The sequence below is a fragment of the Bipolaris sorokiniana genome (genome assembly GCF_000338995.1).
Source record: "Bipolaris sorokiniana ND90Pr unplaced genomic scaffold COCSAscaffold_3, whole genome shotgun sequence".
NCBI classification, from domain to species: domain Eukaryota; kingdom Fungi; phylum Ascomycota; class Dothideomycetes; order Pleosporales; family Pleosporaceae; genus Bipolaris; species Bipolaris sorokiniana.
This window is the reverse complement of record NW_006911897.1, coordinates 1,132,255-1,157,317: the sequence shown is the minus strand read 5'-3', so window position 1 is coordinate 1,157,317 and position 25,063 is coordinate 1,132,255. Positions and strand designations below refer to the sequence as shown.

The 25,063-nt window shown below is 49.3% G+C and overlaps 12 protein-coding genes across 12 annotated transcripts; 5 read left to right on the top strand and 7 right to left on the bottom strand.

The window, feature by feature from the left end:
- Positions 1–202: 202 nt before the first annotated feature.
- COCSADRAFT_188077 (uncharacterized protein) lies at positions 203–1,172 on the top strand (the record flags this gene model as incomplete). Its single annotated transcript, XM_007698804.1, has 1 exon — positions 203–1,172. The coding sequence occupies exon 1, from the start codon at positions 282–284 to the stop codon at positions 1,170–1,172; it is 891 nt and encodes a 296-aa protein (XP_007696994.1). The 5' UTR covers positions 203–281.
- A 33-nt stretch (positions 1,173–1,205) lies between these two features.
- COCSADRAFT_110924 (uncharacterized protein) lies at positions 1,206–3,515 on the bottom strand. The gene is made up of 2 exons (XM_007698803.1): positions 3,069–3,515; positions 1,206–3,016 (listed from the first exon to the last, which is right to left on the bottom strand). The coding sequence occupies exons 1-2, from the start codon at positions 3,217–3,219 to the stop codon at positions 1,350–1,352; spliced, it is 1,818 nt and encodes a 605-aa protein (XP_007696993.1). The 5' UTR covers positions 3,220–3,515; the 3' UTR covers positions 1,206–1,349.
- Positions 3,516–3,631: 116 nt separating this feature from the next.
- COCSADRAFT_34135 (uncharacterized protein) lies at positions 3,632–6,098 on the top strand. The gene has a single exon (XM_007698361.1). The coding sequence runs from the start codon at positions 3,953–3,955 to the stop codon at positions 5,849–5,851; it is 1,899 nt and encodes a 632-aa protein (XP_007696551.1). The 5' UTR covers positions 3,632–3,952; the 3' UTR covers positions 5,852–6,098.
- A 180-nt stretch (positions 6,099–6,278) lies between these two features.
- COCSADRAFT_34134 (uncharacterized protein) lies at positions 6,279–7,509 on the top strand. Its single transcript, XM_007698360.1, has one exon. It carries the CDS (start codon positions 6,433–6,435, stop codon positions 7,378–7,380), a length of 948 nt encoding a protein of 315 aa, XP_007696550.1. The 5' UTR covers positions 6,279–6,432; the 3' UTR covers positions 7,381–7,509.
- Positions 7,510–7,527: 18 nt separating this feature from the next.
- On the bottom strand, positions 7,528–9,775 carry COCSADRAFT_352167 (uncharacterized protein; the record flags this gene model as incomplete). The annotated part of the gene is made up of 1 exon (XM_007698802.1): positions 7,528–9,775. The coding sequence occupies one exon, from the start codon at positions 9,773–9,775 to the stop codon at positions 7,703–7,705; it is 2,073 nt and encodes a 690-aa protein (XP_007696992.1). The 3' UTR covers positions 7,528–7,702.
- Positions 9,776–10,207: 432 nt separating this feature from the next.
- On the bottom strand, positions 10,208–11,483 carry COCSADRAFT_34132 (uncharacterized protein). The gene has a single exon (XM_007698359.1). It carries the CDS (start codon positions 11,348–11,350, stop codon positions 10,376–10,378), a length of 975 nt encoding a protein of 324 aa, XP_007696549.1. The 5' UTR covers positions 11,351–11,483; the 3' UTR covers positions 10,208–10,375.
- Positions 11,484–11,900: 417 nt separating this feature from the next.
- On the bottom strand, positions 11,901–13,117 carry COCSADRAFT_168512 (uncharacterized protein; the record flags this gene model as incomplete). Its single annotated transcript, XM_007698801.1, has 3 exons — positions 11,901–11,919; positions 12,166–12,653; positions 12,938–13,117. The coding sequence occupies 3 exons, from the start codon at positions 13,115–13,117 to the stop codon at positions 11,901–11,903; spliced, it is 687 nt and encodes a 228-aa protein (XP_007696991.1).
- A 293-nt stretch (positions 13,118–13,410) lies between these two features.
- On the top strand, positions 13,411–13,617 carry COCSADRAFT_82039 (uncharacterized protein; the record flags this gene model as incomplete). Its single annotated transcript, XM_007698800.1, has 1 exon — positions 13,411–13,617. A coding segment is annotated over one exon (207 nt), but the record flags the coding sequence as incomplete, so codon positions are not given.
- An 885-nt stretch (positions 13,618–14,502) lies between these two features.
- COCSADRAFT_34131 (uncharacterized protein) lies at positions 14,503–15,062 on the bottom strand. Its single transcript, XM_007698358.1, has 2 exons — positions 14,801–15,062; positions 14,503–14,752 (listed from the first exon to the last, which is right to left on the bottom strand). Exons 1-2 carry the CDS (start codon positions 15,006–15,008, stop codon positions 14,514–14,516), a joined length of 447 nt encoding a protein of 148 aa, XP_007696548.1. The 5' UTR covers positions 15,009–15,062; the 3' UTR covers positions 14,503–14,513.
- Positions 15,063–18,687: 3,625 nt separating this feature from the next.
- Positions 18,688–20,662, top strand: COCSADRAFT_110910 (uncharacterized protein; the record flags this gene model as incomplete). The annotated part of the gene is made up of 1 exon (XM_007698799.1): positions 18,688–20,662. One exon carries the CDS (start codon positions 18,688–18,690, stop codon positions 20,596–20,598), a length of 1,911 nt encoding a protein of 636 aa, XP_007696989.1. The 3' UTR covers positions 20,599–20,662.
- Positions 20,663–20,905: 243 nt separating this feature from the next.
- Positions 20,906–22,055, bottom strand: COCSADRAFT_110907 (uncharacterized protein). The gene is made up of 2 exons (XM_007698798.1): positions 21,716–22,055; positions 20,906–21,649 (listed from the first exon to the last, which is right to left on the bottom strand). Exons 1-2 carry the CDS (start codon positions 21,930–21,932, stop codon positions 21,093–21,095), a joined length of 774 nt encoding a protein of 257 aa, XP_007696988.1. The 5' UTR covers positions 21,933–22,055; the 3' UTR covers positions 20,906–21,092.
- Positions 22,056–22,197: 142 nt separating this feature from the next.
- On the bottom strand, positions 22,198–24,251 carry COCSADRAFT_188069 (glycoside hydrolase family 35 protein). The gene is made up of 3 exons (XM_007698797.1): positions 24,238–24,251; positions 23,751–24,151; positions 22,198–23,686 (listed from the first exon to the last, which is right to left on the bottom strand). The coding sequence occupies exons 2-3, from the start codon at positions 24,061–24,063 to the stop codon at positions 22,320–22,322; spliced, it is 1,680 nt and encodes a 559-aa protein (XP_007696987.1). The 5' UTR covers positions 24,064–24,151; positions 24,238–24,251; the 3' UTR covers positions 22,198–22,319.
- Between the last annotated feature and the right edge of the window lie 812 nt (positions 24,252–25,063).

The following is a 25,063-nucleotide window of genomic DNA, read 5'->3' as shown; positions in this document are numbered from 1 at the left end:
ACATAGCCGAATAAAAAATATAATAGTGATTCTAGAACGAATTGTACGGAAACGTAGATGTAAATAGCATCGAGCATTTTCCAATGCGGAGATGCACGCTTGTGGGCTAGTGGCCGAAAAACTTAGTGGCTCCAGTGTGTGTGTGTAGCGCCGACTTCGCTCATTAGTCAGTTGTGAATACCTCTAGACTCTTACCAACTAGATATAATTTAGTCACATAGTACTACCATTTACCTTGAAACTACACCTGCAAATCTGAACTACTAAGAAAGATAACGACAATGGACTCGCCCTGGCACCTCCTCCCCCCAGACCTGCTGGAGCTGCAAATCGGCCAAATCGACCTCCTCCTCGCCATGTACCCAGACGACCTCACCCTCTCTGACGCCGCACAGTCCACCCTCTCCATCCTACGCAATGGCGATGCAGAAAAAAGCCAAGAAGCCATGACGTCCAACCCAAGTATCTCAGCTACTCTCGACCTCTCCATTTCTCCCCCGGAAACAACTCCACCAGCGAGTCGGCAAACCCTCCGCTTACACCTCACCATCCCATTTTCCCACCAAGGCGCCACCACCCCGACGGACCCCCCAGCAGTTAAAGTGCGAGTCCAACAACCAACCTGGCTGAACAAAGCCGAAACCCAATCCCTCACATCATGCCTCCCAAACCCAGACGACCTCCTCGACACTCTAGATTTCATCCTCGAAAAAGCCCTGGCGCACCTCTCTTCCCCACTCCCTTCCCTCCCTTCACACTCCCCACTATCATCCGAACCGTTGGTACGCGCCTGGTTCCTCTTCCCCTCAATAAGCACGCGCTCAAAGCGCCTCGACCTCACTACTCACGCCCCGCGCTACTCCCTGACGGGCTTCCTGTTCGCGGGCAAACCGGGTTTACTCTGCGTCGAAGGCACGTCTTCTAACATAGATGCTTACATGCGGTTTATCAAGACGGAGTCTTGGGGGGATATTCCGGCGTATCAGAAGAAGGTCAGTGAGCGGTGGAGGGAGGTTGGTGTGGAAGGGAGGGTGTTTGAGGGGATGGAGGAGATTACGGATGCGGTGGGGGAGAGGAGGGGGGAGAGGGGGATGAGGGGGGATATGGGGGGGTTGGAGGAGTGGTTGGTTGGACGGGGTGTGGGCGAGGGTTTTGCGAGGGTTTTGATGTAGAGAGTTCACGGGCTAGGGGGGGGGGGCGGAAAGCGGGTGGACTAGATCAAGATTCTGTTATATTTCGTTATATCATCAGAAAGTAAATAAAAAACAAAAACGCCGTGTATATGATATATCCTAAATACCCACCAGTGTTTGTTCAATATGAGAAAAAGAAAAAAGAAAAAAGAAAAATCAGCACAAGCCGGTCAAGACGGACATGCCGGCGACATTGTCTCCTCCCGCCATCGCCGCCTCCTCGTCTTCAAGTAGCTTGTCAATCTTAGCCTTGGTCTTGATTCTCCAAAAGTCTTGTGCGCCATCGACAAATCTTGTGCTGATGTTCTCTACGTCTTCGGCAGGACAGGCAGCAAAGCACAGCCTGAAGCAGTTAAAGCTATCCTTTTGGCGAATCTGCTCATTTGCAGCAAACATGCTGCCAGGAGCCACAAGACAGAGGTAGGGCTTGGTTGTCCAGAATACCCAGAGAGCCCTGGAGAGGCGGGAACGCGGGACTTCTCTGGCGAGAGGGTGCGACGAAAAGTCGAAGCGGACCCATACGAACATGCCGCCTAGTGGGCGGACAAATGTGTACAAGGGCTTCTTCTCTACAACAGTCCAATCGTCCTCTTGGTCGGTGACATCAGCAAGACTCTTGCGGCGTCCGGCCTTGACGAGCTCTTTGCCAGAATCGAGCGCGTCACACATTTTCTGCATACGTCGCTCGTAGTTGCCTCGCAGACCCTCGAGCCAGCGCACCCAGCCTTCGACTTTCCAGCCACTTCCGTCTGCTGCGCCTCCCTTTCCAGGGTCTCTGGAAGATTGTGGGCCCATGAGTAATTCTGCAACCATGGATTGCACGAAACCAGACGGTTGCTGGGTTGAGGTCTCGGTGATACGCACGAGACGCTCGATAAGGGCGGGCTGTGCAGTGATCCAACCAAGACGACACCCTGGAGCGACAGTCTTGGAAAAGGTGTCGAGGCGCACCACGCGGCCCTGGTAGTCGATGCTGAGATATGAGGGGATTAGACTATCCAAAAACTCAAAACCTGACGACTTTTGGGGCTCGACGGGGGTGGTTCCGTTGGGCAGTGAAGAGGGATACTGCAGGTACCAATATGGGTCGTCTTCAACGATGACGATGTCGTACTTTACGCATAGGGCGTAGATTTCGATGCGTCGCTGGACTGAGAGGGTGCCAGATGTGGGGTTCTGGCCAATGGTGACAGTGTACATGATGTGCGGCCGACGACCCTTTGTGAAGTCCCAGTTTTCCAGGACGTCTTGTAGACCGCCTGGGCCGGACACCATCATTCCCTCGCTGTCAATGGCAACAGGTGCAATGTTGAAGCCCCGTGGCTTGGCGGTCTGGATAGCGTTCATGTAGCAGTATGTTTCGCACAGCAGACCTGGTCGCTCTTCGACGGGGTCATGCTCTGCTGACCACTCATTGCTGAGGGCAGTCAATGTCTTTGAGAAGCCATCGGTAGAACCACAGGTCAAGAGGATCTCGGGACCATCCTTGTATGGAACAAAGGGGTGCAGGTTTTCGCGAGTGAACTGACGAATGAAATAGTACAGGGGGGGATATCCCTGGGCCTGGCCGTACTGCAGTGCCGACTTGAGGTCGATCATGCGCAGAGGATCCTGCATGTTGGAGTCTTTTGGTACAACCAGACGCGAGGCAGGTAGCTGCTTGGACTTTTTGCGCGAAAAGGCCCAGAATCTATTTTGCTGCGAGGACGGAGGGTCCTCAGGCGGGGGGTCGAGGGGTTTATTTGGGGTAGGCTGCCATCGGTCAGGGCGGGCGACCTTGGCCTCGAGTGTGTCAAATGGGAAGTAGTGATCATCGGGCAGGCCTAGCAGTTGTGAGCAATTGTGATGATGGTTGTAGCATAGGTTAGTATCTACCTCCAGCTAATTGAGCGATGCCCGGGATCTGAAAGTATTTGTAGAATTGCTTGACGGTCGAGGCCTCACGGGCCTTTGTGCTGCGTGATAGCAAGTGGGCGAGACTGACTGGGTCTGGAAAAGAGCTTGGGTCGGAAGTGTATGGCGCCATGGTAAAAAGCAGCGCAGCCAGGCGGGCTTTGTAATGATCTACCAAAAGGAGGAGGCAATAAGGATGAGAGAGGGAGAGACGCGTTGGAGGGCCGAGGACTGGAGGATAAGGGAGTGGTGATTAGAAATGTCGGTAGTGACCTCAGCATGTATGCGTGTCGCAGCTAAACCCCAACGGGCTGCGTGCGGGCGCCTTGACGTTGAGCCGACCATAGTCCCCACCCAGGCCAGCGTTGTTTGGTCCTGTGTGTGTTTCAGTTGGTCTTGTCCACGTCTGCTACACGTAGGCAAGCGCATGTATATAGGTCTGTACAGCTGTAAGTATGCAGTCCACCATGGCTGGGCCGGCCACGTGCTGGTGCAGCGGATTAGCGCACGAAGCCGGCGGCGTGGGAACCCCACAGGCTCGGCCTCGTCGTCATGCAGGTCCCGGCGACTCCCACGGCTCCCGATCCCAAACTCTCTTCTTTGCCCGGTCCGGCCGTCATCCGCCCTGGCTGATGACTGATTATATTATACAAAGTCGGTTTCTTGGCCCTAGCCTCATTTCTTTCTTTCCCTCTGCGCTGTACAACAGCTGTTCCATCCCAACTGCAACGCGCCCATCTCGCATCCACATCCCCACCCATCGCTATCGATAACCGTCCCACAAGCCTCGGCGCATCGCCACGCCCTCAGCCTTCAAACTGTCGTCCTCGCCCACATCTCGCCACGAGTTGGCGTCGCTCCAAGACATGGACTCCCATCAGGGCGTCTATGACGATGAAGGCGCCCCTCCGCCCATTTATCGCGATGATGGAAACGCCAGTCTCCATTCCAACGAGTCGGCCGAGCTTATTGCGGCGTCCGAGGCCTCTGCTCAGGAGTACTACAGCCCACTGCAACAGTCTTACATGAGCAAATACTTACCTCCACAACTGCAACGCATATGGCACAGTACTGTCGTTTGGGTCAAGGGCCCACAGCCGCCGCGACCCTGGAAGATCCGCCCATTCTTTCCACATGTCCAAGCTGCGCCCATTCGCCTCTTGAACAACTATTTCCCAAAGAGGAAACAGAAGATTGCCCTGCTCGTCTTCTTCTATTTTTGCTGGATCCTGACTTTTGGCCTCGTTCTGCATCGTAGTGCCTTTGCAGCAGACATACCAGGCTACGGCAGCCCAGTGCGCGTGCGGTGCACAGATCGCTTTTGGAGCGACGGCAATGGCTGCGGCCTCAATGGCGATCTGTGCCGGCCCTTTGAGAACAGCACCATGCCTTTTCGTTGCCCCGCAAATTGCAAGCGCGTGCAGTTGATCTATCCCCATGCTGTTGGAGACCAGTTGGTCAACTATCGTCCACTCGTCGTAGGCGGGCCTACAGACGACGAGGAAACGCTCGAAAACACTTATTACCGTGCCGACTCTTTCATTTGCGCTGCTGCCATCCATGCTGGATTCATCAACGACGCTTCAGGTGGATGCGGTGTGGTTGCTCAGATTGGCGAAAAAACTGACTATCCCAGCGTTGACCGCAAGCACATCAAGAGCACTGGTTTCGATTCCTACTTTCCACGCTCCTTTTCCTTCCTCTCCGGAACTGCGACAAAGTGCCGCGACTTGCGATGGCCCCTGCTCGGCGTTTCCTTGACATTCACTATTCTCTTGTCCCTCTTTACCACATCACCACCTGTATTCTTCACTTCAATATTCCTAGGCGTCTTCGTCCACGTTGCGCTTGCTTCGGACCCACCGAATCTGACAGACTACTATGCTATTGTCAGTATAATGCTCGCGCGCCTGCTCCCGGCATGCTTTTGTATGTATGCCGTCTACCAATTCGCCGTACGTCGCCAGCTTGAGGGCCTGGACGCGCACATAGAGAAGACGATTCTCTGGCTGGGAGGGTGCTGGATAGGCGCTCTGAACAATTACACCTTTGACAAGATTCCTATTGAGCGCCTCACTCCGCACGATATCCAGAACCAGCCCGGCGCCATCCCCGCCCTTATCATCATTGTTCTGGCCCTATTCTTGATTGCTCTTGGCCAAGCCTGGGCTTTCAGGGTTGAGGGTCGTCTTCCTCGCTACCTTGCCATTTACGGCATCTTAGTCGCAGGCATACTTACACTTGTCGCGATACCCAAGATGAACGTCAGGATTCATCATTACATCCTTGGCCTTCTTCTTGTTGCAGGCACATCTATGCAAACCCGGCCCTCCCTTCTCTATCAAGGTATCCTTATTGGTCTGTTCATCAATGGCGTTGCGCGCTGGGGCTTTGCTAGCATCTTGGAAACACCTAGCGCTCTTCGTGGTGACGCGCCCAGCGGTACCCCTCTCCCTATTATTACAGCCCCAGTCATTCATAACAATGTGAATGTAGCTCACATCAAGCCCAACATAACTTTTGACTGGCAGTATCCATTCCCCACGCCCTATGAAGGCATGAGCGTCTTAGTCAATGACGTGGAAAGATACCACGAGTTTACAGACAGGATGGAGGACAGTTGGACCTGGACTCGGCACATGGAAGGTGTAAATGAGTACTTTCGCTTTGCATACTTGAGCGGTGGCCAACGAGGTGATTATACAAAGGCTGGGGTTTGGAGGGCAGATGGTGGGTGGACAGAGATGGAGCCAGGGCCATCATGATGTTTTTTTAGACATGTTAGAAGAAATTGGATACGTGGTTGTACGCATGCATTGTGAGAGGGAAGCATTCATTTGTCATCGAAGTAGCCCAGCAGACTGAAGTAGAAACTTGCTCGAAGCAATTGGGTGAGTCGGCCGAGAGGGGTACATTTAGTCAGCTGTAATAGGTTTAGCAAGGAAGATGCTTCCCGGTACACAACCATGTCGTCAATCCTAGCTGATTGCAAGGAATGTATTACGATCCGCTAGCCCCGATGTTTTGTATGCAGCATGCAATTTGTCAGAGCGATTGTGTTTGTGAAATTAGGCCCTAGCAATCACCGAGGAGGGGCAGGAAATGGCATCATGACATCATTCACACTACTTCAGACAGGACTTTAGTCCGACCGGACATGCTATATTAGAAATGCACACGAAGCAGTGGGTACGCTACTGCCTAGCACGTATTACCACGTATACACATATATGAGTGGGGAAGGTGTTGTCACCGTCCAGCTCGCACCTCACCACTTCCCCTCACCACTTCCCCTCACCGCAACGCCACCAACATCTCAGCAAACACATCCTCAAACGCTACCATAATGGTCAAGACGATTTTCGGAGGATTTCCCCTCTCAGACCAAGGATACTTCAAAACCCAAGAAGTGCGCGCTGAGGTCATTGACATCCTAATCAAGAACGGCATCAAGAACATTGACACAGCACGCATATACCCCGGATCTCAGGATGCCATTGGCAAGCTCGAGAAGCGCAAGCAATTCACCATCGATACCAAGCTGCCTGGCGGCTTCGCTCCCGGCACCGCCACAAAGGAAAATGTCATCAAGGACGCCCAAGACTCGCTGGACACCGTGAACATTGAGCAATTCGACATCCTCTACATCCACGCCCCAGACCCATCGATTCCCTTCGAGGAAACCCTCGAGGGAATTAACGAAGTCTATAAAAAAGGCATCTTTCGCCGCTTTGGTCTGAGCAACTTTTCCGCCGAGCAGGTACAGCAAGTCTACGACATTGCAAAGGCAAAGGGATACCCTCTGCCATCTGTCTACCAAGGAAACTACAACCCCGTCGCACGCCACCTCGAGACGCAGCTCTTCCCCCTGCTACGCAAGCTGGGCATCCACTTTTATGCCTACTCGCCTCTCGCCGGCGGTTTCTTAACCAAGACACCCGCAGACCTCGACGTCGGCGCAGGCCGCTTCAACAAGGAGACCCTAGGCGGCCTCTACAGCACGCTCTACAACAAGGAACCTATACGCAATGCGCTATCCAAATGGAACGATCTCGCCGAAAAGGAAGGCGTCTCCAAAGCCGAGCTTGCATACCGATGGGTTGCGTTTCACAGCGCGCTGCAGAGCGATGACGACGCTGTCGTCTTTGGAGCTAGCAAGCTGCCGCAGGTGGAGCAGACGGCCCAGTGGCTCAAGAAGGGAAAGCTGAGCAGTGAGGCGGTCAAGGGGATTGATGAGATTTGGGAGAGCGTCAAGGAAGTTGCGCCTGTGGATAATTACCACAGCAGGGGGTAAAGTGTGACGTTGCATGAAGCAATGGGAGAAAAGAAACTCCGAGGCATGTGGGGATTTTGCATGGTCTTGGTGGCGATATAACGTTAGCATCATAGACGCCAGAATAGTAAATGTCAGCAATAAACTTGTTTTTTTTTTCAAGTTACATGGATCGTGTCGTTGGAATATGGCTCTGTGAATAAAGTATTCCACTGCCCTGTTTGTAAATCATGTCCTGCATCCCCGTTGACCAATATTCCCGTAAATCATGAAATAAAACTCGCCAAAAAAAAGACCAACCAATCCTCCACCTTCAATCCCCCACCTTTCTCTCCCCTCAAAATCACTTCTTTCTCACAACCGTAACACCAGGCGTAACCGGAACCCTCCTCTTCTTCACCGGCGCCTCCTTCTTCTTCGGCTTCGCAACCTTGGCCTTGGGCACCGTCTTCTTCCTAGCCGTCAGCATCGAGATACCCTCTTCTTTCTTTACACACTCCTCCTCTGCCTTTCCCTTTGCGCCTGCCTTGGCACCTCCCTTGCCCTTGGCACCCTCCTCGCCCTCCCCGGTCCGCCCTTCCTCCTCAACCAGCAATCCATTCTCCTTGATCCAAAAAATAACATCCAACGCCACATCCACAAACTCTTGGATCCCCCGAATCAACTTGAAAGACTGCTTGTTACTCTCCAGCCCGGCGCGCCACCGGTCGATGACGGCGAAGAAGATGTCGTCGACGTTTGCGTTGCGGGCGCAGCGGATGCGGACGTAGTCTTTTTCTTCTTTCCTCTTTGCTTTGCCCTTTTCCTTACCACGCTCGCCTTCGTCGGAAGCAGAATCGTGGGGAGGAAGGTAAGCTGGACCAGACCGCCCCATCTCATCCCCTATCTCAAACTGCACGTATGCCTCAACAACCATCATCGCGATGCTGTGGAAATTCAGCACTGCAAGTGCGGGTTCGGGGTCTGGTGTTGCCAATGCTTGCTGCGCTGGTAGGAAGATGTGCGTGAGGAGGTGTAGTTCTTGGGCGGTGTGGTCTGGGGAGAGGACCAGGGGCTCGCGGATTAGACCTGGAAGGGAGATTTTTGCCACAGGGAGGGAGGAGGAGTCTTTGGTGGCTTTGAGTTTGGAGGAGGAGGAGGATGCGGGAGGAGGTGAGGGGGAGAATTGGATGTCGTAGTCTGGGAGTTTCCAGTTTATGGGGGAGGTGTTGGGGGGATGGGGGGATGGGGCCTTAGATGGGTGGCGTGCTAGGCGGGTTTTGAGGGGTTCGTCGTCGTCGGATGAGGTTTCTTCTTTGGTTTCTTCCTCGGGTGCTTCTGATGTAGTGTACGCACTTGGTGACTGCTGGTTTGGCTTGCTCGTCTGATTGAGTGCATCATGGCCCTGTACAGAGTACAAGGCAGGAGGCTGCATTGATGCCATTTGGTCGTATGGAAACTCAGACTGGCTGTGGGAAGGGTACTTTGTGCTACTGTTTCCAAACGGTAGAGTTTGATACGCGCTTTGAGGAGCTCGTTGGTAGCTCAATGGACCCTTTAGAATTGAAGCTGGAACGTTTGCCTGGTTCTGAGAGAAGCCGAAGTCATTGTTTGCTTGTTGAGCTTGGCGTGGATTCCGCTCGTATATTCTTTTTACGTTCTCGATCTGGCGTTTCTTGTTGTCGATTTGTACTTGGAGCTGCTGCTGGCGAGCAAAGCTAGGGTTGAAAGAAGGTTGGTTGAGTCGGGTAAAAAGCTGCTGTTGCGGGAATTTTTGGACGCTTGGATTGTATGGAGCATAAGTATTGAAGGGCGAAAACGACATGGGGTTTTTTGGAGTTGAATGGTGGAGTGGAGTAGGGTTGGTAAAGTCGAGGGTTTGGTAACCCTGCGGCCCGCCCATATATGTTGTTGTCTGGTCCTTGAAGCCTGGATTGGCAATCCCTTCTTGACGCTGAGAGTTTGCTGCTTTGGTGGGAGTCGAAGACGGATGACCCTGTTCATGCTGGCCTTCGACGAAACCAGGATACTTGACGCGTTCACGTCCTTCGAATCCAAGTTGCATCTTCTCTGTAGGACCCTGAAGCGGCTCTTTCTTAGACTCACTCACATGCGGAAGAGCCGATGAATGAATCCCTCCATCATCCACATCCATGCCCTCGAGATCGTTTGTCCAGTGCCTAGGCTCCAGTTTCATAGCAGCACTGCCCAATGGGTTTGTAGCATCATGTTCACTGCCATTCCAGAGCCCATCAAGTTGCTGCTGTTCACCCAGGTCCATTTCTCTGCGCTCTTGACCCCAGGCTGCAGCACTTTTTGGTTCAGCTCCCGAATCTTGCATCTCCCCGTCGAAGAAGAAACTGCTTGATTCCCCAGATCTCGCAGTCTCACCAGCTTCTCCAAGCTCGTGAGATCTAGTTTCACTAGTAGACTGCATGTTTAGGGTTCCCGGCGCTATCAAAGTCAGTATGGGAAATTTTCTAATTAACGATGTGGCATATACTCGAGTCGAATCACGCTGTCAGCGTGATAGTTCGTTGTTGCTCAATCGATACGATCAGAAGGATTGTTCGGGTTGATTGATAGCAGAAGTAGAAAACTGAGCAATCGAGGAACCAGAAGGAAGTGAGAAAGAAACTGCGTAGGAGCTTTATATAGGTGCTTGACAAAAACCTGGTCAATAGCAGTTTTTAGTCACCCTTCACCTAGGTTGGAGCCAAGCCTGCTCTCACCTCACAGCATGTCTGCTGACACACGGGCGGGTTTCTACCTCGGGCGGTATGCGATCGTGGGTGCTGTTGTCTTACTAGAGCACATGGATGAGCAGGAACGGTAAGCTTGTTTTGGGAAATTCAAGCGCTGGAGTGAAGGCACTGCAAAGGGCGGTAAGTTTCCGCTAATCGATTAGAGAGAAAGGTCTGCGATTTAGGCAGCGAATATTTTAGCACGCAATACAGGGGCCCAATGTGCAATGCTGTAAAAGCATCAAAGAAATAGATGGGTGGTGAAGAGCGCATCATTTCATTCCTTTCCGCCTTCACTCTATCCCTGCTACATCTGCCTTCAACCTCGTCACGAAGCCATCGAAAAGCGGATAAAGCGAGCAATCCCGATACTTGTCCACCAAACTCCCCTCACTGTTTCTCGCCTTGGCAACATCCTCCGTACTCACATCCTTGCCCTGCATAACCGTCCCCTGCGGATACACAGGCCTGGTACCGCTCTCAATCAACTCCACAAATGCCGGGTCTATCGGCACGCTGCCCAAAAAGGGAACCTGAAAGTCACTTGCCATGACCTGTCCGCCTCCTTTACTGAACACATTTGTGCATTCCGAGCAATTGGGACACACGAAGCCGGCCATGTTTTCCACCACACCAAGAACGCGTATGCCCGTCTTTTTACAGAAATTGAGCTCCTTCTTTACGTCACTGATGCTGATGGCTTGCGGTGTTGTTACTACTACCGCGCCAGCAAGAAAAGGTAGGTTCGTGTTGAGTGAGGGTGAAGGAGTCGTGTTCTTGAGAAGAGTTTCGAGCAGGGAAATGTGCTCGTCAGAGGTACCAGGCGGCGTGTCGATAAGAAGGTAGTCGAGCGGTGGCCAAAGGACATCGGTGAGAAACTGGCGGACCATGGCTGTCTTCTTGGGACCGCGCCAGATGACGGCGTCAGAGCGGGAAGCCAGAATGAAGCCAAGCGACATGCATGATAACGGTCCAACTTTTTGGTCTTGTGCATGCTCTCCTTCGTCATCCTTTATTTTCTTCCCCGGCAACGTCTGCGCTTCATGGACATCGACTGGTATCCAACCGCCTGGCGCCTGCCTTACTTTTAAATCTTCAATGCCAAAGAAGCGCGGTATGCTTGGGCCCGTAAGATCGATATCCAAGACACCAACCGAGTGGCCTTGTAGCGATAGCGTGAGCGCGAGTTGTGTGGTGATGCTCGACTTGCCTACCCCGCCCTTGCCGGAGAGCACGAGGAGGATGTTGCGGATGTTATCGAGGGGCATCGCAGCCAATTCAGGACGAGACGGGTGTGTTGTATGGTCTTTTAAATGTCGCAAAGTAAAGTATCAACCAGGAGACGTTTGCGACTGGAAAATAAGAAGGCCGTTGTCGTAGCAGGGTATAAGGCGCATTGTGTAAAGTGCTTGACGATGGTGGAGCGCTTTGAAATCCAAAGAAGTGGCGGGTTGCGGCGAGATCGGAGGTCCGACCTTGAGCCGAGTTAACCTCTTCTCCCAGTATAGCAGGCCAACAGCAAAATACTTCCATAAGTAGCCCAGTAATGTGTTCTGCTCTGCGAATCTATAGATGTGAATGTACAGTAGATCCCTTCTTGCAAAATGCTAGTATATGCACACAGATAAAAACCATTGCTCCCCTCCGTTGCGCACGCTACGAAGCTGTTACTAGACAGGAAAGGATAGAGGCAACCATAACGATCAATTCTATGTATCTTATGGAATTTATAGAGGCCAGTGAAGGACAGAGAGTCTTTCTATCAGTAATAGATGCACTCTTTATCTCTAATTAATTAATTTCTCACTTTACCTATAACTAAACCGTTTTTGAATTACTTATGTTTTTAAGTTTACTAGTTAGTTAAACAATTTACACCGACGTTTTGGAAACTGCACCAATTAAATCCATTGGAACCTCAAAATTTGATTTATTTGTTACAAAATCTGCCTGTAATATAAATCTTGTTTCTATATGTATGTTTGTATAGGGTATAGTTTGGTGGCATAGTATGATTATAGTAGGGGTTGAACCTTGAGAGAGGGGAAAGCTATCTTTCAACCTCCAGGGCTTTATAACGTACTTCATGGCATGGGCTTCGCCTGACTTCAATCGCTCAAACGCTGTGATGACGCCGTTGAGTCCGCCTGGCACCACCTCATGCCTCTGCGGCTTGAACCAGCCTTCCTGTAAATCTCTCCCTACAAATCTCGAGATCACTAGACCAAAATCCTTCTCTCCTTCATGCATGACTGATGCTTTATGCTTGTTGTGTTTGACATGACTTGGAATGTCAGTGTATTCTTTCTCAAAAAGCACAAGAGCAATATGGCCGCCAGTGCCCATAGTCTCGGCCATGATGTGCGCGCTTCTTTCGCTTGATACTTTTTCGATCGCATGCAGGATCGTACGTCCGCCTGCGGCATTCTGAACACCTTCTTTAATGTCATCCTCGGAGTCGCGGTAATCAAGAATTGTGTCCCCTTGGCTACGGTCGATGAAGTCTTCCAGGTATTGTTTCGGGCTCCCAGCAATCCAAATGATACGATGGATATTGCTCTTAACGGCAAGCTGGACGGATTAGAACCCCACGGTGGATGTGGCTCCCCAAATGATCAAAGGTGTGAATTCTTTGGCTGGCAGCCAGGGCGCAGGCAGTCTAAATTCCAGATAGAGACCAGTTGCAGCGGTGCAGGCATTGAGAGGGACTGTTGCTGCTTCTATTATAGCTCATGATTAGCCTCCGCGATATCCCAACTAAAAAAGATCAGAACTCTCGCTTATAGCAGCCAAGGGGAGTCCAAGAGATTGGGAGCTTCCAGCTTATCCTCAAAGGTTGTTTGGAGCCCAAGAACCCACGCAGTATTGGTCTCAATCATCGCATATTCTGCGAAACTTCCATTTGGGGTACATGGTTTGTAGAAGCCAGCGACACGGTCTCCCGGTCGGAAATCTACCACATCTGGCCCTACAGCATGCACGATGCCCGCAATGTCATCGCCTGAATTCATTGACATTCCCCACAGGTCGAACATCTTCCTGTAACCACCACTATTAGTTATCCCTAAGCTCTTGTGTAAAACTCGAATTGTTCCAATTCTTACCGGTCTTTAGGGTTGACACCAGCGGCCGCTACCTTGACTGAAACCTGACCTAGTCCAGACTATGGGATGCCATGCTCGACAATCTTGCTAACCAATCCTACAGGTTCTGGACAGCCATCCAATGATCTACAAATACGCCTTACATATGGGTATATATCACCGGGTCCGCCAATGAACTCTTTCATAGTTAATATCGCCGTAAGTATTGCCAACAACATGAACTTCGTTGTGCTAGCTGTATTTTCGTAGCGGCTGATTGTAATCTGCATACTTCTGAGCAAGATTGGGAGAAATTTCAGCGTGAGTATCACGAATTAGAGTTACAAATTGCTCGGCTGAAGTTGCACCTTACTCAAAGTAAGGTGGAGCTTCTGGAGCTTCAGGATCGCGAGCACTCGTATGCTTACCGAGATCTTGTATTGCACGCGTAGGTGCGGTAAAAAAATGTTCTATATTATGACTGCTATCTACCATCTTCATTTATCTGTGGTATATAGCTATTTCTTTTTCCCGTTGAGGTAGTGCATCCTTGTTGCTGTTACAATGGCTTGTTACTTCGGCTTAGCTAATTTATTGCTTCTGCAGTCTTACATAGGCTGTGACATCCTATGTTTTCGGATCTTCAAGATCATGCGAAGAGCAGGTCGAAGGCAGTTCAACCCCTGGTACTGACCTTCGTGCTATCGAAACAACGCTATCCGGACCATCGGCTGATCTGGGCTAGTTGCAGGCTAATTCTTTCGCTCCTGTCTCTGATTATTTCCTTTCCCTCAAGAGCCCACTCCTGTCCTACTTGGATATTTCTTATTAGTACTCAAGTACTGGCGACTTGCAGTTCGTCAAAATTCTATCTGAATGCCAAGTGTTGTGGCTCTTCAGCCATCCCTGCCACTTGACTAATTATTTCCACTAACTTCCAAATTTCCCAAGGTCTTTCCTTCCCTCTCCATTATATTTGTCGTCTTCCAGCACTATGTATTCTACTAGCTAAGCGGTTAGTAGTGCTGGTTCAAGAAATTTTCTATGGAAGAGGAGGCGAATTCTCATGTGTGGTTGTAGTCGCAGTTTGTAGTTTACCAGCCCTGCTTTCTCCAAGATTTTGAACGGTCTCAAACGAATAATATCTGGCACCTTGCATATTTGTGTAATAACAGACTGATTCAACAATATATTAATATATGTAACTTCCGCCATCTCGTTCTTAGCAGGGAGAGTTATTTGCCGAATGAACACATTGCGCATAGGCGTTTGCTAATCGGTAGTGAGATAGTGCACCACTTGCTTTTTTAGAGTTCTAGATAGTAATTACAAGATTTTCTACCTGTTCTTATTCTGCTTCGAAAAACCCAATTGTCTCAAGAACATCCTTGACCTTTGATATGTCCTTTCCAGAATCTAGATAAACCGCTCCCACTAGCGCTTCAACTGTTGAAGCAGCAGTCTCTTGTGATACCCGACCTTGTTGGCATGGGTTTAGAGTAATATGACTGGATATGCCGCTCTCCTGAGCTACTTGGCTCAATTTTGTGTTTCGACATAGATCTCTTACTCTGTTATTGCCCTCCTCTACAAAGGTTAATCTTTTAAAAGCTCTTCACAAGCGCGTATACCAACCGGTACTTTTCTCAGAGCTGTACCACGGCTCTAGAATAACCTCTTTCAGGACGGAATCTCCCAAGAGAGCAAGGCGCTTGTTGCCATGAACTTCACCTTCTATGTCTTTGCTTGAAGCTGGTGCCCCTGCAGCGAGTAATGCCTCGTCGAGCAGTTGGTGGTTGGAAAAACTATATTGAAGAATAATCTCTATAGAACGTTGTGCCATTCTCACTATCGTGATAGGGATAAAACTAAAAACTGTAGCTCCTAGAAGATTCGCAGTGTAGACAGTTATTATCTATCAAAAGGGCTATATGGTAAATGGATCTGCTTCATATATGCAGATGATAACAGAAAAGGCTAATGAAGCCCACTATCATGCTATTACTTTTTTTTAAAAAGCAAATCTGTGAGCTTGCCATATTAGTATTAAACCATTAATAAAGATTGGGATTATGACTAAAGTGTACCACACTTTCGAAAGCCATGTGTTAACTGAACGTTTAAGCATCATGAACAAGATGATTACTCATGCTAATGTGATACAGATCTGCAAGTCTAGTTCCTTTCCTGTGGATAAATCACCCCACTACGCAGAACCATGAGAATCTGGCCCACTTCAACACCGATATGCAAAAATGGCTTCAAATCTCTAGGGCGCTCTATTTACTTGGGTCGTGCTGGTGACGGCGGATGTACTATCACGCCTGTGGAGGAAAATGCGGGGTATCTGTATACATAACCACTTGATAGTAACCTAATTCCATCATCTCTGTCATCAGCTTAGAGTTTAGAACATCCAGCTGAGAATCAATAGGTCAAGCGAATCGCATGGCGACGTACACCTGTACTGCTACTCATCAACTCCACTCAGCCATCTCTGCGTAGGAAATAAGATTTCTTATTTCGCATAGTACTAATAACATATAGGTTTCGAAATTGTGGCGAATTTGCTGACCTTGTGCTTAGTCACGATGTCGAAAGCTTTTACGTCCTACTGCATCATTATTTGTGCTTAATCTTGTAATGGGCGGGCTCTTTGAGCCTAACGTACAATTACTTACGTCGACCATTTTGCCAAAAAGGCAGTAACAAGACTTCAAGGTAGTTGCGTAGATATACTCGATTTGCTTGGCCTAGCCAAGCCACATATATGAGCGTAGCCTCTTACAAATCCAAGGTATTCTATAAAGTATGTATAGGAGGATTTAAGGTAAATTAGCGCTATCGCAAAGAATTTTATCTACTACTAAGACGGCTCTAGGAAGAATATAAGGGTACTATTTACATGAGTCATGTGCACTATATAGAACTGTAGAAGATGGTTAACTTCTTCTATAGCTGTAAGTATAATGACTGTCTGTTAGGGGATATAAGCGTATCTCTACTTTAACTCTACGCTAGGATATTCATACTTGTAGACTAGTACGATATTCTAGTTTTAAGTAATTTAGGGTATAGCCTTAACAGAACAAGGGATAACGTAGTGAATAATACGCTTTCTCTGTAGCATCAGAAGCTGATGTGTTAGGAGAGCAGCAGTCATAGAGTTGACACGGGTCGAGCTTAACTGTATGTAGTAGCGCAGGTCGGCTCGTTACGTACCGTCACGATACTCTGAACTGGAGGATAACCCTCGGGTAACCCTCGGGCCAGGGCAGTCCCAGTCACGTGCATAGAGTATATAGTCTCGTCCGAAACTATGGTCACTCCCTAAGGATTCGTCTCAATTCACTTCAATCGATATATTTTGTGCCTATCCGCGAAACACCTCACACGTACTTCATGACGCACTTCCGGATGTACCTTAATAATAATATACTAATGTCCCGGGACAAGCTCTCTCCGGGTTCCGACTAGATAGTATCAGTAACACCCTCTCCGCCGCGCCAACCTGCATAGAACATCCCCCGTACCTAGTTATACTAACGGTCGATATAGATTATCTCCGAATTCCAACTAGTACTACTTCACACTCCCTTTTAGTTAATGTGACGATACTCAGCTCAGCTCCGCCTAAGTCGTCAAGTGACCAAAAAGGTACAGTATACTGCATGGCAGTATCTTGAGCTGAATAGCATATATCGCGACAAATAACCAGTAGAACAAGTAGGTGTTACACGGGGTTTGGATCTATACGTCTCTTGCCAGGTCCCACACTAAGGCCGGTGAGCTTTATCCTAGTGTTCCGTAAGGGTTGTCTGGCGATGCAGTGGAGTGGCGTGCTTGTAGAAATGATAACAAAAGGTTCGACAAACTCTAATCTATTCAATAGACTAACAAGTATCAATCTTGTGAAGTTTAAGTAACTAGTAAGAAAGTACAATTTGAGTTGACCACAACGAGAGTAAATAATGAAATCCATCCATCCTTATATCCTCATTGCTTCCAGTCTTGCCATCCCATCATGCGCTGCCATCCCGGATGGCCAGCCTTGGCGGGATGGTACATCACGTGACCTCGAGCCCCGCGATGATCACTACCTTCTGACGTGGACGTCCCTAGGCCTTCAGCCATCTCGTCATTTATCAAGGAGAGAATCCTTCCTGTTACTTGTAACACATATGAAGTAAAATACTACTAGTAGTGTTACAGTAGTTAGGAATAAAGTCTTTAATCAAGGCATTATACCGTCGGTAGTCGGCGATTTTATTTCCGACTTTACTTCATACCATTGGTACTTGGCGACTTTTTTTCCGACTTCACTTCATGCTATTGGTGCTCGGCGATTTTATCACCAAGTTCACCAGTTGACCAAGAGTCATATGCTCGGGATAGGCTATCCCCGGATTCCGGCTACTATCACTACTGCTCTCTCCACTGCGGTTACTCGGAACATTCCTACTGCCGTAAATGTTATGGATGCTGTGCTTGTGTTTGTTGAGATGGCGGTTTTCGGCCTTGATAGTGGTTAGGCTAGTTGGAATGTTCGGCTGCCAGTAAGTAGCACAGAGCTTGAGTACATCTCTGACTGTTATGCCGGGAACTTCATATCCGACATCTGTCGGTTCCGGCTCATTGACTTACCGGAAGTTCTGTTCGAACTACTCACCAATGATAGCTCCTTTTCGTTCACATCAACCAATCAACCCCCAACACGTTCTGCACTCCATTCTGTTCCCTAGCCTGCTTGTATGCTTTTAGTTATGTACAAGGACCAATCCCACTTAATTTTAAATAGAAAAGTCTGGTTCAGCATTTGACTAAAGCACCGGTTACAGCTGCCGATTCAGTAGATATACCAGGGGTATGTGCCCGGTCCAATTGCCTGAGAGAGCTCATAGGATATTATCAAGACCCCAAACCCAGTTCAGCACTACCACATGGGCCGAACCTAACTATCTTGCCTCCTGTCTTACTCTCGCTAGAGAGGCTTTAACAGATAAAAAAAAGTAATTGAACAAATCAGCTACGTTGGATTTCACTTCGCGTAAAGCTTTATCTATTCTAGGGCGTAAGTGTGGTCTCTGTTTCTCGCAATTATATACAAAAGTGGCACTATTCTCACAAGTGCAGGCGCTATATGGAATCACGAAAATGCTCCACCGTAATATCTGAAACCGGCGAACTTGCATGCAGTACTTGGCTATACCCACAAAAACTCCCCGCCCATAGAAGAGTTATGAGAGTAATACTGTTCTCAAAGGTCTAAACGCCCTGCGAAACTATGCCAGTGCTTTGCTTCACTATAATTTATCACCCCTGCGAACCAGGATGTGGTCTTTGAACATACCCACAATATTTGGTTATGCCCCTAAATACTCGCCACCCTGGGGAGATTCAGCAAAGGCTCAAGTATAAGAGTGATAGGTCTTCCGTCAAAACCTAAAGAGATATCATCGCAGTTCTTTCAACTACTTTACCGCTACAAAGTTACTATTCATTCTTTGATTCAACGCAACACAATGACCGCTAGCATCGAGGAGATATACGCCCAGGAACGGCAGAAGCGCATCCGCCCTGAGGGGACTGCCCAATACGTCGACTTTGATTCCTCCTCCAACTTAAAAAACCTTGCCAAAGATCCATGGGTAGATTATGAGACTTTGGCTAAGACAGATCCTCCACTGCGGGATGGCGATAAAATCAAATTCTTGGTTACTGGCGCAGGCCATAATGGTATCCTCTTTGCCGCCCGCTTGATTGAAGCCGGCTTCAGCCATAAAGACATCGTCCTCGTTGATGTTTCTGGCGGCTATGGGGGCACATGGTACTGGAATCGCTACCCTGGACTCATGTGCGATGTTGAAGGGTATTGTTACCTGCCGTTGTTGGAGGAGACAGGCTACATACCCCAGCACAAGTACTCGTACGGTGCTGAGATACGGAAAAATGCTGAACTGATTGCGAGTCATTATGGATTTCAGTCCATGTTCTGCACCAAAGTTGACCGTCAAGTTTGGGATGATGCAAAGGGCGACTGGGTTGTCGACTTGACTCAGTCATTGGGCCATGTCCGTCCACCTACCAAACTCACTGTGAGAGCTCAGTTTCTCTTCATGGCAGGAGGTACACTTTCTGTCCCAAAGATGCCCAACGTACCAGGTTTTGAAGAGTTCCATAAACACCGTCAGGTATTTCACACCTCTCGATGGGATTATTCAATCACTGGCGGCAGTCAAGAGAAACCTGATATGACCAAGCTCCAAGACAGGACTGTCGCTATCATCGGCACAGGAGCAACGTCAGTCCAGGCTATACCTGAGTTAGCGAAATGGGCGAAGCATCTTTACGTCATCCAACGAACACCCTCGTACTGTGGTGAACGTCGGCAAAAAATCACAACCACTGAAGAATGGGCCAAAGTAGCAGATGGACCCGGCTGGCAAACTCGGAGATGCGCAAACCTTAACAGCCATTGGTCTGGCAACCCGGACCCCGTCGATCTTGTTGACGATGGCTGGAGCCACAACCCAGCGCGCGCCGGCCTGATAGGAGGAAATGGCTGGTCTGTCCAACCTGACACAGTAAAGGAACACATTGAAAAACTGCTTGCGATTGATCGCCCTATTGCAGAAGACCTTCGCAGTCGTGTTGACAAGGTTGTCGAAGACGATAAAGTAGCCGAGAAACTGAAGCCCTGGTATCCTGGGTGGTGCAAGAGACCCACTTTCAACGATGGATATCTTCAGTCTTTCAACCGCAGTAACGTCACCCTACTAGACACAGACGCTAAAGGAATCGAGGCTTTTACAGAGCGTGGTATCGTGGTTGGTGGGCAGGAAATTAATGTCGACGTACTTGTACTAGGCACAGGATTTGTGTTTGGTTTCGAGCGTACACCAAGTGATCGCCACGACGCTCCTGTTCTGGGGCGAGGCGGCCAGTCTATCAATGACAAGTGGCGTTCCCCTAACTTTGGCACTTTGTTTGGGATTACTGTGCAAGACTTTCCCAATTTGTTTGGCAATCTTGGCTCTGGCATGGGCAGTTCGTACAACACGACATCCACGTATGATACCATCGCTCGTTTGGCAGCCTACATTGTCGCCGAAGCGTCGCGAAAGTCTTCTGATGCCGAAAAGCTCGTCATCGAACCGTCAGCAGATGGGGAAGAAAGATGGACTTCTGAGGTTGCAAAAAGGGCAGCATGGTATTCGGCTATGACCATTTGCACGCCTTCGTACTTCACAAACGAGGGAAAGTCAACGGTCGCGCCTGAATCACCCGAAGAAGCTGCTCTGAAGGCCAGAAAGTCTACGTGGGGAGGTGGGCAAAACGACTACCGTTGTATAATAGACGATTACATGGCGAGGACCGAAAACAAGCTCGAGGGTTTCTTGATCCGGGAAGTCAACTCAATGAATGAGCCATAGTTGTCCTATGTACTGTGGATTCCAGACTAGATGAAATCTCAATTGGAATACAGGATGTTTTTGCTTTAGTATTCATACAATACTGTACATAAAAGAAATATATCTCCACCTCTGTCTTTAGTCTATACAGCTCTACTAGATCTCTACTTAATCTTATGATTGACTTGAAGTGTTTGTATCTATTTGGCGTATCGAGTGTCTTGCGGGGGTCAAATAGCCTAGTCTTGGCATATGTCACGTTATCATGCAACTGTCTTGTTCCAAGGAGAGAAAATCGGCTCTTTTATAAACCGCATGCCAAAGAACACAAAAACAATCAGACAGCATTGAAATGTGATCTTGTACAGAGTTTTGGTTATGTAGAAGAGTTTTTTTTCTCACAAATATTTAAGAGGGACATGCATACCCTAAACTCCTTCCAGGCACACATAATCATCGCTCAATGCTTTCTAGTTTCGATCGAACCCATCTTCATATCGCCTAACAACCCCTTTCTATGAAACAGCCTTCCTGAGCGGCGCCTCTCCACCAACCTCCAGCCTATAGCCCTCCGCACCCTTCTCTGTCTCCAGATCCTTGGGCTTCGCTGCCTTGGCACCCACCTCGGGAAACGCAAACGCCTTACTTCTGCCTCCCTCGAGGCCCTTCCAAACGCCAATTGTGTTCCAATTCGTCCATGTTGGCGCGCCAACCCAGGGCTGCACATTCCAGCCTAGTTCCAACACTACATCTGTCCTATTGCCTAGCTTGCCGGTAATGTCTGTGATCTGGTACTTGGGCTTCTGGTTCTGGAGGTGGAGCTCGCCAATGGGGAATGGTGATGGTGTCTTTTCTTTAGCAGCCGCGCGTTTCTTGGCTGATTGCTTGGGGAGCTTCGACTTGGGGTCGGGGTGTACGTAGTGGTTCTGGTGCCAAGGTGCAGAAGTGGATGCGATGATGGCGTCCCAGATGATGGCTTCCGAGGGGGGCTCTCCAGCGCGGGAGGAGGGGTAGACGGCTTTGAGGTAGACGAAGAGTTGCTTGGTGTTCCAGTTGAAGAGGCTGGTGAGATCTGCGATATATGTGTGAGCGACTCTTCTTGCAATCCACCTGTCCCATAGCGCATGCATAAACGTACCGGCATCCAGGTCGAACTTGATGTGCGCATACTCCTCCCTCTTTGGCGAGTAATAATGCGGCCTGCCTTTGACTACTTGCACATTTCGTAGCGATATGCTGGCGGTGGGGTTTTGTGGTGTAATCAGACTACTAAGCGCAATCACGGTCGCGACTGTGAAAGCCACCGTAGTAAAGAAGCCAAAGACATTCTGCAGCCGCACCAGCGTCGAGTGCATGCTGTATGTGTAAGTGAGCGCGAGGCTCAAGGACGCTTGTGTGGAGATATAAGCGAACTCTTCTGAGGGGGAAGAGACAGGCCTGTTGAAGACGGTTATGTGGACATGCAACGTTTACCCAGTGGTCCTAACACGTATCCGACCTCTCGCGCGGACGTCGGCGCTCAGCCTTACGAGAGAGCCAGGGTCCATTTGGCGCTAGTCCCTCTTGAGTCTACCATCGTTGTTGAACATCTCGGTACATTTACACATTTCGAATCAAGACATGGACAATATATACGATTTTTTGGTTTTCCTCTGGTTGAGGAGAAAATACTTGCAATAGTCACGTGTGCTGCACAACACCCACCCACCCATCTCTCCATCCAGAGCTCCAGGCCGGAACTTCTAAAACGAATAAAACTCCACCTCCGCAATGCCCGTCCGCGCTGGAATAGTGATCGCAATGGGAAATCCCCCATAATCAGGATCTTCATTCGGCATCACCGCACTAGCTCCACTCCTCGTCTCATCACCTCCCAACGTCCTCAGCGTCCGCAGTTTCCCCGTCACCACATCTTCCACGACCTTCTCCTCATTCTTCAAGATGCCATTAAACCTGGTCCCAGATTTGGTCGACTGACCCGTAACCTGGAAGCCCCATCCGATGAGAAGGAAGCGCGCGCCACCACGATGGATCACCATGCCACTGCCCGTGTCGGGTTTCCCAAACACGAAAGCACGCTCAATGGTTATATCCCAATCGCCGAAGCGCTGTCGAATGGGTTTTGACAGATCCTTGTCGCCAGGCATTTTGTCGAAACAAAAGCCTACCGACGAGCTAGGGTTTCTTTGCGCATCGAGCACGAGCTGAGAAACCTGTGCTAACAATCCATAGTGTTTTGTAAAGGGATTGCTCTCGGGCTCTAATGTATCGATGCCGAATGGACTCGCTAGAAGAGCTTCAAATGTCCCGTAAGCTATCCAGATGCGTCTGACACCATACTCGTCTCTTCGCTGTTCTGGGATAAAGAGCACATTTCTGCCATGTCGATACTTGCCACACAGAGTTGTGTATTCGTTGAGATAAATGTCTGGCGCGATGAACTCGAGATTAGGTGCGAAGCGAAGCCAGATGTCGAGGACGTTGGTAGTCCCGCCTCCAGAAGGATAGTCACCTGGCTGGCCGCCTCCACCTACAACTGTAGGAGTTTCGTTGTCGGCATCCTCGCCTGCATAATTTTGCCATACGTTGGTGTAAAGCGGAATTGGATACTCCGCTTTGCCTGCTGCTGCTACTCGATCCACATAATGTGCATAGTGGTATGCCATGAAAAGCTCGTCTGTCCTGTTGCTCTTGCCAAAGACCTCTTCCCAGCTCCCAGACTGCGGCTTCGACTGCGCAACGAACGTCTTGAGGTTAACCTTGAGATCAGCATGCAGGTTTTCATACTCTTCTGCCAGGAATTTGAGGAGATCTTCAGGTACAGGCTCTGCGAAAACGCTGCTAGCTTTTGCGCTCCCGTCTCGACTGTCGAACAGCAAGCCAACTTCGTTTTCGACTTGAACCATCAACACCGTACTGTGTTTCTCGTCAAATTGTTTGATATGCGCAAGCAGCTTTCGAAACGCCTTTGCATCCGCTTCAACGCTCTCTTCGTAAAACAGCGACAGCACATCCGCAACCTCCATCACACCCCCAGCTTTCCGCAGCTCTGCGCGTGGGAACCGCTCCGGATTTGCCTTGACCCAGGCTGGTGCATAAGTAGATCTTCCTAAAAGCGTCCTAAGTCAACTCCTTTTTCTCAGAGTAAGCAAGTAGCGAAGCACCCAACTCACCATTCTTGAACGATCCAAACCATAGCAAAATCAAGTGCAAGCCATGCTCACGAGCACCCAGAATAACTTTATCCAACTCTTCAAAATCAAACTTTCCTTCTTCAGGCTCAATCATTTCCCAACTGACAGACCCAAGAAGCGTATTCACATTTGTCGCAACCATCTTGGGCCACACCTCGCTCATGAACTCTGCCGACGACAACGACGAATTCTGGAGCTCACCTCCCAACATAAGATATGGCTTGCCATTGACGACGAGCTGTTTGGTATTTCCATATTGCTGGAGGTGTGGAATATGCGTATTGGGGGCCATGGTGTCTTGGGACCGCTCAATGAACTTGGCAAATGTAAAGAAGAGCAGTCGGATCCAAGGGTTTTTTGATCGTAGACTACTATAGCTTCTAAAATAGTCAGTTGCTTGAGTAATGTTTTTCCAACAGCGAGTGGAGTCCCGCGGGGCTTCTGCTCCACGCGGGGTAATGCTCACCGAATAGCGGATGGCGATGATATCTACCGGTGCTAAAACCACAGCCATTTGGGGTTCTCCAATGCTCCTCTATTGCATTAGGGCTATGAATGACCAGTGCTCAACTAGTCCCATCCCTTTCAACGTGCTCCCTTTAGTATATTGATTGTCAATGTTCTAAGTGGGGAGCAGGGAACAACACTCGATAAGTATGCATCACCACACCATATCAACATCAGGACTAGCGTCAGACTACCCCATCACCTCCCGGCCTTATACAAGGCGCAACCTCCAACAACCCGCTTTCCCACAGCCACTTCATTCAAGAGAAAACAAACCATCTCTAAGAATTCATCAAACCCGCTAAAAAAAACTCCTATCCCCCAACTCCCTTTCCCAACTTCCTACTTCATTCCACTCCCTTTCTAATCCCAAGCCATCCACATTCCCCTTCCATTTCCCTAACCTTGCACATTTTCTGCCCATATCCCAATCAACACTACCACAAATATCCCTTGGCGTAACCCACAGAACTAGCTGCAAAAAAACACGCTTCCCCATCGTAACCTCAGGCCTAGCCAACTACACAGCTCCGGACTGCCAGACAAAAAAACACGGTGATCCGGACGTACCAGAATGAACCACACTCAACACCACATCCACATCTCCAACAACAAAACTTTCAATCGACCGTGCTATGTGCTACAAAAGCCATTCGATAACGCCCAGCTTACCAACACCTGTCCCCTCAGCCAAACCTCTCCCCTTCCACTCTTTCACTCAAAGCGAAAAAAAGACAACAACAACAACAACTATATCCTACGGTATCCTCTCGTATTAATGCATG

Bases quoted from the DNA above. Each gene is read 5' to 3' on its own strand.
- COCSADRAFT_110924 (XM_007698803.1), bottom strand. From the start codon at position 3,219: ATGGCGCCATACACTTCCGACCCAAGCTCTTTTCCAGACCCAGTCAGT. The intron at 3,017-3,068 runs GTAGATACTAAC...CACAACTGCTAG, and splicing joins CATCGCTCAATTAGCTGGAG to GCCTGCCCGATGATCACTAC.
- COCSADRAFT_34135 (XM_007698361.1), top strand. From the start codon at position 3,953: ATGGACTCCCATCAGGGCGTCTATGACGATGAAGGCGCCCCTCCGCCC.
- COCSADRAFT_34134 (XM_007698360.1), top strand. From the start codon at position 6,433: ATGGTCAAGACGATTTTCGGAGGATTTCCCCTCTCAGACCAAGGATAC.
- COCSADRAFT_34132 (XM_007698359.1), bottom strand. From the start codon at position 11,350: ATGCCCCTCGATAACATCCGCAACATCCTCCTCGTGCTCTCCGGCAAG.
- COCSADRAFT_34131 (XM_007698358.1), bottom strand. From the start codon at position 15,008: ATGGCACAACGTTCTATAGAGATTATTCTTCAATATAGTTTTTCCAAC. The intron at 14,753-14,800 runs GTTGGTATACGC...TAACCTTTGTAG, and splicing joins CAGCTCTGAGAAAAGTACCG to AGGAGGGCAATAACAGAGTA.
- COCSADRAFT_110907 (XM_007698798.1), bottom strand. From the start codon at position 21,932: ATGCACTCGACGCTGGTGCGGCTGCAGAATGTCTTTGGCTTCTTTACT. The intron at 21,650-21,715 runs GTACGTTTATGC...CATATATCGCAG, and splicing joins CAAGTTCGACCTGGATGCCG to ATCTCACCAGCCTCTTCAAC.
- COCSADRAFT_188069 (XM_007698797.1), bottom strand. From the start codon at position 24,063: ATGGCCCCCAATACGCATATTCCACACCTCCAGCAATATGGAAATACC. The intron at 23,687-23,750 runs GTGAGTTGGGTG...GGACGCTTTTAG, and splicing joins GTTTGGATCGTTCAAGAATG to GAAGATCTACTTATGCACCA.